This window comes from Carlito syrichta, unplaced genomic scaffold, assembly GCF_000164805.1.
Source record: "Carlito syrichta isolate Samal-C Ts95f unplaced genomic scaffold, Tarsius_syrichta-2.0.1 Scaffold302053, whole genome shotgun sequence".
Lineage (NCBI taxonomy): Eukaryota > Metazoa > Chordata > Mammalia > Primates > Tarsiidae > Carlito > Carlito syrichta.
Genome location: NW_007246149.1, coordinates 819195 through 835889, shown reverse-complemented (window position 1 = coordinate 835889; position 16695 = coordinate 819195). Strand labels below are relative to the sequence as shown.

Here is a 16695-nt window from a genome sequence, read left to right as displayed (position 1 = left end):
CATATGTTTTAAAAAACAGAAACAACGACACATTTGTTCAATGGCTACTGTGAATGGCCAGGTATACTGCGGACCTCTAGGGATTATCTAACAGCGGAAGCCACGCCTCCAAGGTCAAGTGGAATCTCGACGCCCCCTCGCCCGCCCCCCGTGCCTGTGTGCGCAGCACTGACACGTGCCCGCCCCGCCCCCGCCCCCGCCCCCCAGAGATGCGGCCTGCGAGATGCGGCCCGCCGGGGCCGCGTGGACGCCGCAGCCAGCGCAGAGGCTCAGGACCACCCGACACTTTGGTATTCGCACGCTGTATATTCCCTGTTTTCTCAGATATACACAATGTACGCTCCGGCGGCGGCGGGCGCGGCGGCCTCAGTTCTGGTGCCTCTTCATGTGCAGCGCCAGGTGGTCGGAGCGCGAGAAGCTGCGGCTGCACACGGCGCACTGGAAGGGCTTGGCGCCCGTGTGCTTGCGGTAGTGGCGGGTCAGCTCGTCCGAGCGCGCGAACCTCCAGTCGCAGCCCTCCCAGGTGCACTTGTAGGGCTTCTCGCCTGCGGGGACAGGACAAGGCGGTGAGGCGCGGCTCGCAGACCCGGGGCCAGCCTCCCGGGAGCCCTGGGAAGGGGGCCGCTCTCTTCTCTCGAGCCAGAGTCTCCCTGTCGCCCAGGCTGGGGTGCAGTGGCACGCTCACGGCCGCTGCGGAGCGGCCTCCCCCGGCCGGGCTCCGGCGGGCCTTCCGCCTCAGCCTCCCAAGCAGCCAGAACTACAGGCGTGCGCTACCACGTCCGGCTAATTTTGTGATTCACCGTAGAGACGAGGGTCCGCCACGTAGCTCAGGCTGGTCTCGAACCCCTGGACTCAGGCAACCCTCTCGCCTCTGCCTCCCTGCATGCTGGGATTGCAGGTGTGAGCCACCACGCCCAGCTGGGGCTGCTTTTCCTAATCAGGCGCCAGGCAAAGGAACACCACTGTTGGTTCGACACAGGGCCGGCCCCTTGGTGAGTGCGCCCTCCAAGCGCTTTTTGATCTCGAGTACCTTGGAAGAACTGACAATGGCAACTGCAGGCGAAACCTAGAAACCTAGACAAATGCGAGATGAGCCGGTGCTCGTAGCCTGAGGTGCTCCTGCACGTGTAGGCCTCTGAAGCCACTCGGGAGCCTGGGTGGCTGCTTGTAATGGTGTGCAAATAGCTTCACACCAACAAGCCCGAATTTCATGATTGCCGGACTAAGTATACAAGGCAGGAAAATTCCAGGGCTATTCAAATCGCCTACACTATGAATTGCTTTCCCGGTAACTGGTCCTAGATGTCTCTAAACTAACCAGACTGAAGCATAAAGCTCCTAGTCGAGTTCCCTTGAACACATGGCCTCCAGCATGGACTATCAGGGCACTGGCTCTTTGACATTCACACCCACACACATTCGTCCCTTCTTTTGGCAGATGGAAGCAAAACAAAGTTAGGAACATAGTCTGGTACTGATAACTCCCCACTAGCAGAAAGACTTGGAAACAACTGTAACAATTTCACATTTGTTGATAGTACATTTAATTTTCTTTGTCAAGCGTTGTCCCAAAAGGATGATTAAAAATCCATTCCATAAACAATCTACCAACTGTCTACCTACAGGCCAGGCGCTGTCTTAAATGACTGGGATACAACAGTATATGACAACACAGAAACGCCTGGCCCCCTGGAGCTTACGTGTATAATGTACTAAAGTCTGCAATTGATCCATCGACCTCCTCTGTTCTTTCACAATTCTCATCACTTGAGTAGTCCCTGCTCTACCTTGTGATGCATAGTATTCTTAATGCTGTCCCAAGTTTGCTAGCTGTTCAACTTTCAAAACTACTAAATATTGAGCCTGGGGGCGGTGGCTCACCCCTGTAATCCCAGCACTTTGGGAAGCAGAGGTGAGAAGATTGCCTGTGCCCAGGAGTTCGAGACCAGCCTGGGTATCTTGGCCAAGACCTCATCTCTACAATAAACTTAAAAAATTAGCCGGGTATCTGGCACGAGCCTGTAGTTCCTGCTACTTGGAAGGCCATGAGTGGGGGCAACAGAATGAGACTCCAAATAAAAAAAAGAAAAAAGAAAAAACTAAATATTTATAATGTGGTCTTTTTAAAAATAATGCAGTCTTAATTCACTGTTTTTAGAACTAAGTAATCGAATTTGAGAATTATATCTTCCCCTAAATTTCAGTGCTCATTAATCAGTAGTTCCTGTATTTGTGCTTTGTGGATTCTCTATGAATTTTAGTGAGGTTTCTTAAAACAAGAATTTGTGAGATAAACTTGTATAGCAAGGTCATTTTTTGCTGAGTTTTATACAGGTAACCCATTAGTTCTTAAACTTCTTTTTAAAAAGTTTTCTGAAAGGGAAGAACCTCAGAGCTGCTCTGAACTCTTGAGGAAACAACTCTCCTGCCTAACTGAGCAGCTTCAGATTCAGAAAGTAGCAGGGTTACCCAACTAAGACTACATTTTAAAAGACATTGTCCTCATCCACTGAGATTTCTACAGCCTGTGGTTAATGTCTTTTGTCGTCCTGATAACTACTCTGACCCTCAGACAAATCTCATAGGGACAAAGAAGAAAGTGGCAAAACAGCCCACATGAACTCAGTGCCAATCATTTCCCAAAAGAGTTCCCCTTCCTCTCCTGTGCCACCTTCCCTCTTCTGGCTCTGACCCAGACAAAGTCTTTTTTAAATTCCTTTCTTGCTGTGCATGGTGGCTCACACTTGTAATCCCAGCACTTTGGGAGGTGGAGGCGAGAGGATTGCCTGAGTCCAGGGGTTTGAGACCAGCCTGAGAAATTGCGTGAGACCTCACCTCTACAATAAATCAAAGAATTAGCCGGGTGTGGTGGTACATGCCGGTGGTTCCAGCTATTTGGAAGGCTGAGGCGGAAGGATCCCCTGAGCCCAGCAGGTCAAGGCTGTGAGCGTGCCATTGCACTCCAGCCTGGGCGAGAGTGAGACTCCAACTCAAAAACCAAACAAAAAAATCCAAAAAGAATTGTGAAGTATGTTTTTGTTCCTTGTGAAAAATAAGTCACAGAAACAAACATACTGGTTAGTTTACTGTCACTTAATGGAAAGGTAAAGTTATTTCTGATGTCTGAGTCAAGGAAAAAAAATCCCTTAAAGAAATCAGTGGTACCCCAATTTTAAAAGAAATCATTCTAGCCTTTTGAATTTAATAACTAAATAGCAGGAGAACTAAATTGTTGGGAGTTTATTTAAGAAACAAGGGACACTAGTCTCTTTTTGTTCACTATTTTTATTGGCTATGAAGCAATAAACTGCAGCAATATTTTTTAAAGTTTACTTTACTGATTGGTTGAAATACAGCAGCCATTAAAGTTCCTAAAACATTTGGGGTTTTGCTTCTCAATTTGTGCACATCTATAGATTATTCAGCCAAGAATACTACCAGTGTCTGAAACTCTACTTACTGGGGCCAAGTCTTACCATAAAAGTAACGCCAACTGTTCCCCACTTGGGGCAGTTTCTATGGGATTTGTTCAAGTGTCAACACTGTTCAAGTAAAACATCGTAGAGGAAGCTGGTACCCAATTTCTGGCCAAACAGCAGACTCGGGCCTTTCTTCCTCAGCCAGAAACACTATGCACAGTACTTCTGGGAAACCAAACTGACTTCCTTTAAGTTATATTTCAACAGGATAGAGCTTTCAAAAGTTTAATTGGATTTTTACAGAATCTCTTTCCAATACCACCAATTTAAAATATTTAGTTAAGCTCTTTCAACATCAACTGTATTTTTAAGTTCTCATGCTGTTAATGTGAAACTTTCCAAAGGCAAAAAAGAAAAAAGCGACAAGTTTGTACAGGTTGGAAAACAAGCTCCAGCTTTATCTCAGAGTATGCATTTTCTCACTCGGTTTTTGTTATAGGAATGTTTTGCTAGGAATCCCTAATCTTTGATAAAAATGTTCAAGTTAAGCAGACATACTGTCCATACTGATCAAGTCATGAACACATTTTACAAAAACGTTAAGTGGCAACATTACAGGTAAAAGGAGGAGCAGGGACAAACATGTGACTGTCCCCCAGAGCTGGGTACTTCCCATGACCTCACTCCCCACAACAATCTGGACAGAAGACTAGCCGCCCAACAGAGCATCCTGGTCTGCCACTGTTCCTTTATGTCTCACTCAAATCTTCCATTTGCAAACACTAACACACCTCTCTGGATGAGAAGGAACACATACATAACTGTTCAAATGTAAATGTATTTACAGATTCCGAAGCCACATGTGAAGGCCAGTTAAGGAACAGCTCAATGGACTTACAGCAGGCCTTAAGCCCCAGCCTTTCTGAAGCAGACAGCACACCTGACAGAGCCCACCCTCTGTGGGGACCCAGCCGATCCTGACTGCTGTGCTGGTAGGGGCAATCCATGGGTACCACCCAATCATAGCTCCTTTCCCTCAAACTAAGTGAATTTCAGTGAGTCATCTGTACATGTGTGCAAAATACTTTAAAAACCTTTAGCAACAAACTAGAAAAATAAAAATAAAAAAAACTATTCTTTTTTGTGATGAACAGATTTTAAAAATGACTTTTGAATCTACCAGTGGAAGGGCAAGTTTCTCTGCTCTGCTGATCATATTCAATACTTAGGACGTATATGCCAAGTCCTTTCCCTAAAATGTTCTACATAGACTCCTCTACCAAAAGAAAAAAAGCAGATGGAAGTCTCTCAGAATAGTTATTTTAGGTAACTTTAAAGGTTTATTACAGCAAATCTGCATGTTTCTTCCAACCCAATCAATCTAATAAAGATAAGCGCTAAAATCCATCAGAATTATAAGTGAGCGGTTACTAAAAAAAGTGTGACCTGTACTAAATACCTTGCAAAACACAAACAAGACTTGGTTTCTGGCCTCAAAACTTACAATCTATATCCTGTTCTGAGAAACTGAACAATACAAACTTTTAATGTGGAATAAATTAATTCAATAGTACCTACTCTTAGAACTTGAAACTCAAAATGAGCACTCATTTCAAGAGGAAAATATTTTCTTTTAATTTTTTGAGTTGGAATCTCATTCTGTCACCCAGACTGGAGTGCAGTGGCCACTCCCGGCCACCGCAGCCTCGACCTGCTGGGCTCCGGCAATCCTTCCGCCTCAGCCTTCCAAGTAGCTGAAACTACAGGTGCACGCTACCACACCCGGCTCATTTTGATTTTGTTGTAGAGATGAGGTCTTGCCAAGTTGCCCAGTCAGGTCTCGAACCCACGGGCTCAGGCAATCCACTCACCTCAGCCTCCCAAAGGCGTGGGATTACAGGCTGAGCCACCGAGCCTGGCGGAAAATATTTTCATGCAATTCAATAATTAGATTTTTCTCCCATCATTACAGACTTAAGGGATTTAGAGTATCTGAAAGAAGCTCAATGTTAGATTTGCTTCTAAAAATCAAAAGGGAAAAAATAGGAAGCACTGATTAATGAAATTCATGGGAAAATATTATTTAGCTATCTAAGAGGAGAGATAATGTGGGAGGATGATTAGAGCTCACTAATTCATATTTTTAATATATCTGTGCCAGTAATTTTCCACCAATCCTTTTTTATTACAGCACATTGTAGCAGATTTCTTACACTAGGAACAGAATAAAGGTCAATTTCAAAGACCAGCATTATTAGCATTTGCAAATGTATCTAATATTTACTAGATATAGTACCTGTCAGTAATGTGCCCACTGAGGAAATTCACACATTAAAATAATCATTAAGTCTCTCTTGCTTTCTCTCTCTGTCCCCGCCACTCTCTTGTTCGCTCGCTCTCTCTCCTTCCCTCTTTCTCTTTCTCTCACACTCTCACCTTCTCTCCCCCTCTCTCTTTCTTTCTCTCTCTCTCCCCCCCCCTCCCTTTTCCTTGGTTACAGTCCCTTCCTATAACTGCCCCTTTAATAAATCTCTTGGTCTTAAAAATCATCATCATCATCATCATCATCATTAAGTAACAAGTTCCCTCCTTTCTCCTCTGTTAGCTCATGTTTACCACTCTCTCTAGAATCCAATTCACCCTTACCCTTTCTAGAAAGCCTCTGAACAAACCATGAGAGATCATTCCACCTTCTTTGTATCTCACTCACTTCAGTTTATTGGGAACTATTGATTTGCATTTGCACATTTAATGCTCTACAAAGGCTTCAAATAGCTGTATTTTGCCTCCTTAATTAGCTTTTAAAGTTCTGCCAGGGTAGAGGCTGTCTCCTATTCCTGCTGTAATGCCATACGTCTCATGCATCTTTGAAACAACTCAGTTATTCTCATTAGTGAGAAGGAGAGAAGATTTAAGAGGTCTGTCTGACATGTCAGCTTGTCTGTCTCTGCAAACCCACCTGGAGGAGGGCTGTACCTGGCTCCACCTGCCTGGGACCACTTGTTTAGGTGAGAACCACGTTTTGAGCCTCTTCAGGAGAAAACAGAAATCAGAATCAGTTAAGGTCCATCCTGAAGCTACAGAGGGATAAATACTCCATGTAAACAAATTTTCTGTATAGAACTGGACAGGATGTTCTGGAGCCCTAGTGCTGGTCAAAGGCAGTGTGGGGACTTCTTCCAGGGTCAGAATACTGATGCCACAAACCCAAAGAAGGGGCTGGTGGGAACCCGCTGTCAAGGGGTTCACTTGCAGTCCATAACCCAGCAGAGTGAGTCTCTGGGATCCTAACTACTGCTTCTCCTCAGGGCTCCTGGCAAATATGATTTTTAAAAGTCTCCTGCCAGGACTAGGGTTAATGAAATGCAATTATCAATTCTTGAGTCTCCTGACACAAAGACAACACTCAGACTCCCTTTTCTTGTAATAAGAGCCCAAACTGACTTCTTAAAAATGTAACATATCAATGAAATATTTTACCTTTCTTTGTGTAAACAAAACAGAAAAATACTTTTTTTCCCTTTTTTCTAGGAGGAATGAGTACTAGGTATCCTTCCCTTTAATGGGAGCCACTTCACATGTTTACGCTGACCAGGTGCCTCCCAATTTGCCTTTTCAGAACACAGCCAAAAAGAAATGGATTCTTCCGTGTGGATGTTTTTAAGTAAAAGTCACCTACTGTGCACTTAAACTGTAACTCATCCTTAATGAGGGTTGTTAGAGATCCCTGAATATAAATAATACAGGCTGACAGAATAGGAATGTTGCTGCAGAGACACTTCTAAGTAGGGCATTACTTTGTTTCTCACCTTTCACCAGAAAAGATGTAGGTCATCAAGTCAACAGCACTACAGAATTCTATAGAACTAAAAGTATCTGACAAAGTAAAGTTTTTGGGTGATTAAGCGATTACTTTTTTAAAATACTGCTCTACCTTCTCAGCTAACTGTTCCTATCCCAACCGCAGCAATTCTATTTAATCTACTTATAAGTGATATTCTCCCACTAGTTTAAGAACAAAAGGGCAAGAAGAGTTTATTCGGTCTTTGGATTCTCCACAAAACCAGTCAAAAATATTTGCTGAATCAAAATTATACTCATTAACCTCTGATAAGCTTTATCATCTCAAAACAATGTTTGATCAATTTCCTATGTCAATGTTTTTCAGATGAAAGAACAAGTCCTAGAAGCAAAGTTTAATCTTCCCAGTGAGTCATTAAAAAGAAATTGTTTCTAAGCTTTCATGCTCATAAATACCTTTCTTGGGGTCTGAACCAGTGACTTTTTTTTTTTTGAGTTGGAGTCTCACACTGTCGCCCAGACTGGAGTGCAGTGGCCGCTCCCGGCCACCGCAGCCTCGACCTGCTGGGCTCCAGCGATCCTTCCGCCTCAGCCTTCCAAGTAGCTGGAACTACAGGCATGCGCTACCACGCCCGGCTGATTTTTTGATTTACTGTAGAGATGAGGTCTAGCTGCCCAGACAAACCCGCGGGCTCAGGCAATCCACTCACCTCAGCCTCCCAAAGGTGCGGGATTACAGGCTGAGCTACCGAGCCCAGCTTGAACCAGTGACTCTTAAGCCACTACTTTTTTTTTTAAACATAGCCTGAAATTGTCAATACAGAAAATAGATTTCAAAATGAAATATATTGAAAATAATTTAAGGAATATTTAATTAGTAACATCTAACACTAAGGTAAAATGTGACTTTCTCCTGCATAGCTTTCAAATATGATTCAAAGAATCCTTGCTACAAAGAATCTCATCCTACAAGTTATTGCCAGAGTTTTTTCTATTGATTTTAACTTACTTTGGCCCCAAACCTGTAACTTTGAAATTATTTTAAATCTTCATTATGAAATTCAAGTAAGGTATATGAGCACATAATGCCGGTTGCAGTAGATAGTTTATCAGTCATTCTGATTTATAAAGACAAAGTGATATATGATTTTTTTTTAAGGTACTTGTAACCAGGCTCGGTGGCTCAACCTGTAATCCCACACTTTGGGAGGCTGAGGTGAGTGGACTGCCTGAGCCCGCGGGTTCGAGAACCACCAGGGCAACTTGGCGAGACCTCATCTCTACAATAAACCAAAAAATTAGCCAGGCATGGTAGCGCACGCCTGCAGTTCCAGCTACTTGGAAGGCTGAGATGGAAGAGTGAGACTCCAACTCAAAAAGAAAAAAAAAAGGTACCTGTGAGCAACTTTTGAAAAATGGCTACAAGTTCAGACCCTAGTGTACATAAGGCATATACAAATTTCTGTAGAATGTTCATTTAAATGCTTTTAATAGTACATGTATTTTGATTTGGAAATATCATTGACATTGTTACCTAGAAGCAGCCACAAGTATTCCTAACCAGAGGCAAGACAAATATGCATACACACAGGTATTACAAATAATACATGCAAACACTCATACACCAATAAGGGTGCCTCTAGAGAGGCCTGTAAAAATACTATCTTATATACAGATGCACATAAAATATAATTATTCCCTAGAATGGAAGCAAATTAAGTTTCAGGTATTCTAATCACACAAACATAGGGCTTTGTTCTATTTATATATGATTTCCCAATAAAGAAATCAAAGTGTAGAAAACTTGAATGCTATGATACTTTCTGGCTTAAGAAACTGATATATCTTCTACTCTTTGATCTCAGATTTTTTTAAAAGGTTCTTCTGGAAAGACTATTTGCTTAGATTCAATTTGCAACCCAAGTTAAAGCAGCATTTACAATCTAAAAATGCAGAATAAGTAATTAAACTCAGATGTAGCTGTCTTGGTTGCTTAAATTACTTTTAAAGCATAAGGTAACTTGACATTTTAAAGCAATTACAATTATTTTCCAAAGAAATGCTAGGGTGCTTCACATTCTGCCTTCAAAACAGTAATCATTTAAATAAAGAATAATTTAATTTACATCATCAAACAAAAGATTAACATTGCCATATAGTTTCTTAAATCCCTAATAAATTGCCCAAGTGGGGAAAGACAGAAAGAAAACAAAAAAAGCCATTAAATGAAAGTTATTTAGAAAAACTGCTTAATCTACCTGGGTCTTAAAAGGGAGACTAAAAACAAAAAGCAAAACACAAGCCTCTGCTGGCTTCAGATATGTGAATTTAAAAACAGTCAGGGCGGGGGAAGATGCTCGGGTAATTTTAACAGCCATTGTCTACAGACTAGAAAGGAAGAGAAAGCAACCTCAATGCTCTATGATTACCCAAGAACGGGTTTAGCCAGATCAACAGGTCTGCTACAAACCCTCCTCAAGGCACTTGGAAAGACTATCAAACAAAACTTTATTAAACTGGATCACATGCTCACTCATTAAATGTTGAAGACTACAATGTTAGGATCAAGTGAAAAGTTGATGCATGGGACTCAAACTAGACCTAGGTCCTCTTTTTAGTTTGTTTTTATTAGTAAAGCATTGTTAAAGACAACCCACTATTAAATTTCTTTGCCAGCAGGTCAAGTTCCTAAGTCACTGGTATAAGCATTCAGGGCACTAACTCTGACAAGGGTTGAAAGGCTATTTAGATATGGTTTGGCTATAACCCTGCAATAAGCAGTTGATTACATCGTTGCACTCTTATTAGGAGACTTTAACCCCATGAAAATGTGTTCCTTCCTTCTTATCTCTTCTTTCAAGGGCTTTCAAAACAGAAAAAAGCAAAAGTTCAAATGTTTCTGAATTATTTTCACTTATATTTCAGTAAAAGGATTTCAGTATTGCAATATGAAATATTTTCCCGGCACTTGTCATTTGTATTTTGAAAACTTTATGTTGAAGTTTTTATTATATGCGTCATTCATTTGTAGGTGTTTAAGTATAAATGTCTACCTTGGGCTGCTTATGTGGGATCTTTCGTTTTATATAATCAATTCGTCTATATCTAAAAAGCTCAGCCAAAATTACCCGTTTATTCCACAGATAAATACATGTCTTTTCTTTAAAAGCAGTTTCTCAAAAAGCCCTGGAATCTACCATACTGTCGCCAACACTACTGGGATTTTAATAGTGTTTATCACTGGATATCAAGCAATCCTGCCTAACATGCATACAAAATGTCTGCAACCATATTCCTCACAGGCCTCTCTCTCAGCACTGACCTTTGTTCAAAGGCTTTTACTTTTTAATGCAGCAGTTAGAGATAACTACTTCATTTATCAAAACTCAATTTCCATAGTAACATCTAGCCTGGGGAGATTCAAGTCCTCACACTAATCCAACAACCCATTCAAACGAACTGTTGAATACTTTGGTTTCCATAGCAATGATGGAATAATACATTTTGCTAGGTCATTGCTTTTATTAGCAAACTTATTTTTGAACTGTAGGTAAGGCTGTGTATTTACTGAAGAAAAACCACAATCACTTTACATAAGTTGTTTCCTTTAGGGCGATTCGCCTAAGAAAAATCACATGTAGTAAACATCTACATACTTGAAAGTATTTAGGGTATATGGGGGACCTTTAAAGTATGCCTCCTAAGCATGAGGTGGTGGCTGGCGCCTATAATCCCAGAGGCGAGGACTGCCTGAGCCCAAGGGTTCGAGACCAGCCTGGACAACATAGAGAAACCTCATCTTTACAATACATAAAATAAAAATTAGCCGGGCATGGTGGCGTGTGCCTGTAGTTCCCACTACTTGGAAGGCTGAAATGGAAGGATTGCCTGAGCCTAGCAGGTCAAGACTGCAGTGGCCCGTGAGCATGCCAATGCACTCCAGTCTGGGCGACAGAGCGAGACTTCGACTCAAAAAAAAAAAAAGTATGCTAGTTTCTTCTTAAAACAGGTTTTAGGCCAGACATGGTGGTTTATGCCTGTAATCTCAGCACTTTGGGAGGCAGAGGTAAGAGGATTGCCTGAGCCCAGGGGTGGGCAACATGACAAGACCTCGTCTCTACAGTAAATCAAAAAAATTAGCTGGGGGTGGTGGCACACACCTCTGGTTCCAGTTACTTGGAAGGCTGAGGCAGAAGGAGCACCTGAGCCCAGTAGGGCGAGGCTGTGGTGGCCATGAGCGTAGCACTGCACTCCAGCCTGGGAGTCAGAGTGAAACTCTGACTCAAAATAAACAAAAAAAAACAAAAACACGCAAAAAACGCCCAGGTTTTAATATAAAGTTTTAAAATTAGCAAACTCTGAGCCAGGCATGGTGGCTAATGGCTAAAATCTCAACACTTTAGGAGGCTGAAGTGGGAAGGTAGTTTGAGCCCAGGAACTCAAGACCAGCCTAGGTTATATAGTGAGACCTCATCTCTCCAAAATAATTTTTTAAAAAATTAACCAGGTATGGTGGCATGTGCCTGTAGTCCCAGCTACTTGGGAGGCTGAGGCAGAAGAATCACCTGAGCCTAGGAGGGCCAGGCTGTGGTGAGCTGTGATTGTGCCACTGCACTCCAGCCTGGACAACAGTGAGATTCTGCCTTAAAAAAGGAAAATAAAAAAATTTTAAAAGTTCTTAAAAGTGACTGCTACATATTTTACAAAATATACTTATCAAATTAAAGGGGTTAAACTTAAAAGCACATTTAAACAAGAATGAGATGCACCTAGAATAAAGATGAAGTCTCTCAAACATATCAACTGTGGGCTGGGGTGGGGTGTGCCAATAGCTGTAACCCCATTTTGACCAACCTATTTAATAATTTGCAATTTCACGTCTAGCTTTTATCAAGCACAGAAAACATACCAAACACAGATACTTTTAAGTCAAAGGTGAAACTGAAGATAGCTTTTTTGAAGATAGCATATTAAGCAATTATGCTATACATGCTAAATAGGGATGATTTGCTATGGAGGGAGAAAATGAGTAATATTTTTTTACTTCCAGATAGGAATAGCAGTGCCATGAAGTTTTAAAACCTATTACCAAATATTGACGTTTACGTTTTTGTGTGATTAATTCTATGTGAGGTGAAAGGACAAGGCCTTAGAGAGGGAATATCAGCAACTTTCCTGAAACCAGACTTTCTCATGGAACTGAATTCTGAGTCAAGCCCGTGCTGAAAAGGAAGGCCATTAAAAAAATAAAAGTTGACAGAAGAAAAAAGAGATCAAACACGTGCTGGCTTTTAAAAGGATGAACACCACTTACACTATTTACACAACTCACAGAATTAACAAGAAAATTACATACCAGTATGAGTCCTCAGGTGAGCTTTTAAATGAGAAGACTTTGTATAAACTTTTGTGCAGCCTAAAATAAAGGAGAGGAAGAACAGCTTGTCATTTGGAGATCCTTTTGAAATCTTTACATTTGATGATTCAGTGTTTAAAATCTGGCTTTAAAGAAGAAATCGTTCATGGGAGATGAGATTACCTGAAGCTTCAGTGTGAAAAGTTTTAAAGGGCCCTCCCCCATTACCTTATTAGAGGCATGAAGTGACTTATGTATCACTTTAATAGGAGAGAACAGATAATCAAGCCAGGCTACAAATGGAGAATTTGTGTTTCTATTCCAAGTAGGAGCTTGACTTCAGTGATTTAAGAGCTACTACGGTATATGTTTTTAAAACTTTTTTAATGGCTTTAGAGCTGACAATGCTAAGCCATTATCCAAGATGACTGTAATTTTCTGTACTCCCACACTGCTTGTTTTTCATTTAGCATGTCATGCCATATCATGTACCACAGTCAGTAAATTGTGCCCTGTATTAATCATAAACTAGCTTTCGCCAGCAGCTTGTAGATCTGTTCCATATTGTCATCAGTTCACATTTTGGGCTGTGTATCTCACTCGAGCACGGCACAGGCTCATATGGATCAGAGCCATCCTGAGGTCCACCCTGCAGAGTCCTGCACCCACCATCTGACTAGCTACCTACTACACTTCCACTTCATCAACCCAACTTAATCTCTTTCCAGGGCACTTAATTTAGAATTAAAAACTTTAATTTATTACACTGTCATTTTTTTTTTTTTGAGTTGGGGTCTTCCTCTGTCACCCAGGCTGGAGTGCAGTGGCACACTCACGGCCACCGTAGCCTCAACCTGCTGGGCTCTCAGCCTTCCATGTAGCTGGAACTATAGGCACACACTATCACGCCCAGCTTATTTTTTTTTATTAATTGTAGAGACAAGGTCTCACCAAGTTGCCTAGGCTGGTCTTGAACCCCTGAGCTCAGGCAGTCCTCTCGCCTTAGCCTCCCAAAGTGCTAGAGTTACAGACTTGAGCCACTGTGCCCAGCCCTATATAACTCTGAATGACGTATTGGAAATTCAAATCTTATTTAATAATAAAAAGAAAAAAATCCAAGGCAGCTTTTTCCAGAATAGTCTAGCCAAGTTTTTGATAAATGAAATAAATAATGGACAACTAACCGGTTTACATATCAGGGTAAAGCACAGAGGCGGGAAATGATAAAAACAAAGTGGGTGATTTTTTTTTTAACTGTCAAGCACAACTTTCCAATATATATTTAAAGCCTGAAGCTGAAAAAAGGTACACACACAAACACTAATTATAACTATTGATGTTTCTACCAGGTTAAGATCACATACCAGGGTAATCACAGTAGTGGATGCGTCGTTTCTCCAAATCGGGGTTGCTCCTTCTATTGTATCTGACAGGTTGGATGTTTTGTGAATTGACTGGCAGCGTGGCAGGTAAATTTGGATTGTGAATTGCCAGCTTAGAAGCAATTGTAGCAGCATAGGATGGCGGTGGGGTTAAATTCTGGAGCATCTCTGCTTGTCTATCGGGACTTCCAGGCTCTGAGCTTGGTGGTGACGGGGGAAAGTAAGTGGCCTGTTGTGGCAGAAACTGACTTGGCATTGTGTATGTGCAAGGGGGCATGCCTTGGAATTGTTTCATTGCAGTCTGCGGAACAGCAGAGGTGTGTGTGTTAAGGCCTGCCATGGCAGCTGACATAGAGACGTTAAGAGTGTCCATCACTGCTGTCTGGTTTGCAGAAGTGGGCATGTCTAGATCCGGTGTATTCAGTAGCTGGTACAGGTGGCCCTGCTGGGGAGGGACAGAAAGATGAAGATCTGGTGTAGGAAGTTCTTGTTTGATGAAAATATTGTTCACCTCTGGAGCTGCGGTCTGGTGTGAGCTGAATATACTGGTGAATTCGGGAAGGGCCTGGGTCGGGGCCGGAGGAGGGGCAGTCGTTTCACTCTGGTGGCTGAAAATGGTAACAGGTTCTGTCTTGATGTGTGTTACACACGGTCTCTGGGATTTGTAGAGGCCAGTTCTCAGGTGAGTGATGTCAGGGAGGAAGACGTTCATGTTGATACTGTAAGGTAACCCTTCACTGTCAGTGAAGAACTGGTCTACCACTGAGGCACTGTCTCGTCTATACTTTTTATGCTCTGGAATTATAGGAACTGGAGGAAGCTGAGGTGTCAGATACTTCTCCATTTCACATCTTGTCTAAAAAAGAAGAGACACAACGATACATAATCCACTTGATTCATCTCTCAGGAGGGACAATCAATCGGCGCTTACTAAAAATTCCCAGCAATCCTTGTGTAAAGTACTAGAGCTAACTCCTAAGTGTTGCTTGTAAACATACCAGGTTTATACGGTCAATTGTGTAATAATTGGTTGACCAAAACCTTACGAAACCCTGTATAACATGTATTTGGTAAAATTGCTCCCCCAGCCACTCTAGACAAAAAGTGAAAGACGCAAAACAAGAAAGCAAACAAACAAAAAAATATTCCTTTCTGATGCAATAACCAAGTATCACACCCGACAAGCAGGATTCCCTGCCCATTACAGTTAAGTTTGCCATTAAAGTACAGTATTGAAATAGTGCCAAACTACCTCAATTCTGTTTGTCATAAACACTTTAAAATGTATTTTTTACTTAAAAAGCCTATGCAAACCTGAAAAATACTGCAAAGGTTTCTGTTTTTGTCTCTTGCTTAGATACTTCCAAGGTATCTAATATAAAATATTCTTTGGCTATTTCAGTGTTTTTTTTCTTGTTTACCAGAGGAAATTTTAAAAATACAATCTTTTGAGCACAATCTACTATCTATTGAAACAAAACAATTTCACCTTCAACATTTGATCTAAAAGTTGATTTTAATCGGCAGATTCTGTAATTGCCTAATACGATAATGAAATGTTCCTATTCATATCCCTATCTAAAACAGATCTTTAATTACCTAGGGGGAAATCACTCCCTTGGTGAAGTGGTGCTAAGGAGCCTGTGGGTGGGGAGGCAGCCGTGTCCCTGGCATAGTCATCAGCAAAACATTTAGCATGTCCTCCTCACTGGATCAACGCTACATTCCCCCCTATTCTGTAAAAAACTCAGTCGTCCCTTATCTTCTTGGTATTCCCTAAGCAGGAAACCGACAACCTGAAATAACCGAATAGTTCCCAAGTGGTGAATTATAGATATATACGTATTATTTTTTAGGGCATAATCCGGCTCGTAAGGAGTCGCGCCTCAATCTTTACACAGCTACCTTCTCTCCTAGTCTCTAACTCAGGCTTACTTTTTATTTTAACTTTTTAACACCGAAAAAGGAAATCTCGAAAGAAAATAAAGCCGGCTGGATGGAGCGGCTCATAGAACTATTAGCTGTGGCACCTTAATCAGGGAATGAGAGTCATTTTTGGTCACGACTTAATTTCAGAAGCGTTTCGTCTGGGACCTCGGATCAGTGTGGATGCGGACGGGGTTTCCCGGCCAGGCAAGACTTAAAAATAAAAATTAACACTCCGGTCATATGAGTCCCATCTCTGACCAAGGCCACTGCCCTCCCGGCGCGCCGACACCGGCAGACCCCGGCGCGGGCGCTGGGCCGGCAAACACCATACCCGAGGGCTGGTCAACCAGGCGTCTTGAAATAAACCGAACTAAACCCTCTCGTGCGCTGCGCTCCCGCGGCGGCTAGTGGTTTCTGATTTTAGCTCTTCCAGCTGTTTGCATGTGGGTATGTTTCCAATTTTTTTTTTTTCCTTGGGACAGGCTAAAAGTCCCGGGAAGTTTTTTCTGGGCTATATGACTCCCTGCGTGGGCGACAGAAACAGGCGGTTGCTCTAATTCGGCAGGCGGGCAAGTGCAGGAGCCAACTGCCGGCCCTCGGCGCGCTCGGAGGAAACGGACGCGCTCGCCGAGAAAACAACACCCGGCCCTTCTTTTCTTTCTTTTTAAGGGAAAGTGAGCGCTCCAACACAGCCCCAGCTCCTCTAACTCCCGTTTTCCGAAGCCGGCCCCGCGATCGCGCCCGAAGCAGGCTGAGCCACGGGGCAGGAACCCCGGAGAACCGCAACCCCCCCGGCACCCCGGTGGGC

The 16695-nt window shown here is 42.4% G+C and overlaps 1 protein-coding gene across 2 annotated transcripts in view; it reads right to left on the bottom strand.

Moving 5' to 3' along the window:
• Window positions 1–365: 365 nt before the first annotated feature.
• The window catches only part of KLF5 (Kruppel like factor 5), a 21562-nt gene continuing 5232 nt past the window's right edge, over window positions 366–16695 (bottom strand). The window contains exons 2-4 of one of the 2 annotated variants that reach the window (XM_008055962.1): window positions 13941–14814; window positions 12577–12636; window positions 366–545 (exon numbers count right to left, since the gene is read on the bottom strand). In XM_008055962.1, coding sequence (XP_008054153.1) covers window positions 367–545; window positions 12577–12636; window positions 13941–14802 — 1101 coding nt within the window. In that variant the 5' untranslated portion in view covers window positions 14803–14814 and the 3' untranslated portion in view covers window position 366. Of the gene's footprint in view, window positions 546–12576; window positions 12637–13940; window positions 15033–16695 lie in introns of those variants that run through there. The other variant, XM_021711323.1, reaches the window with a different exon arrangement.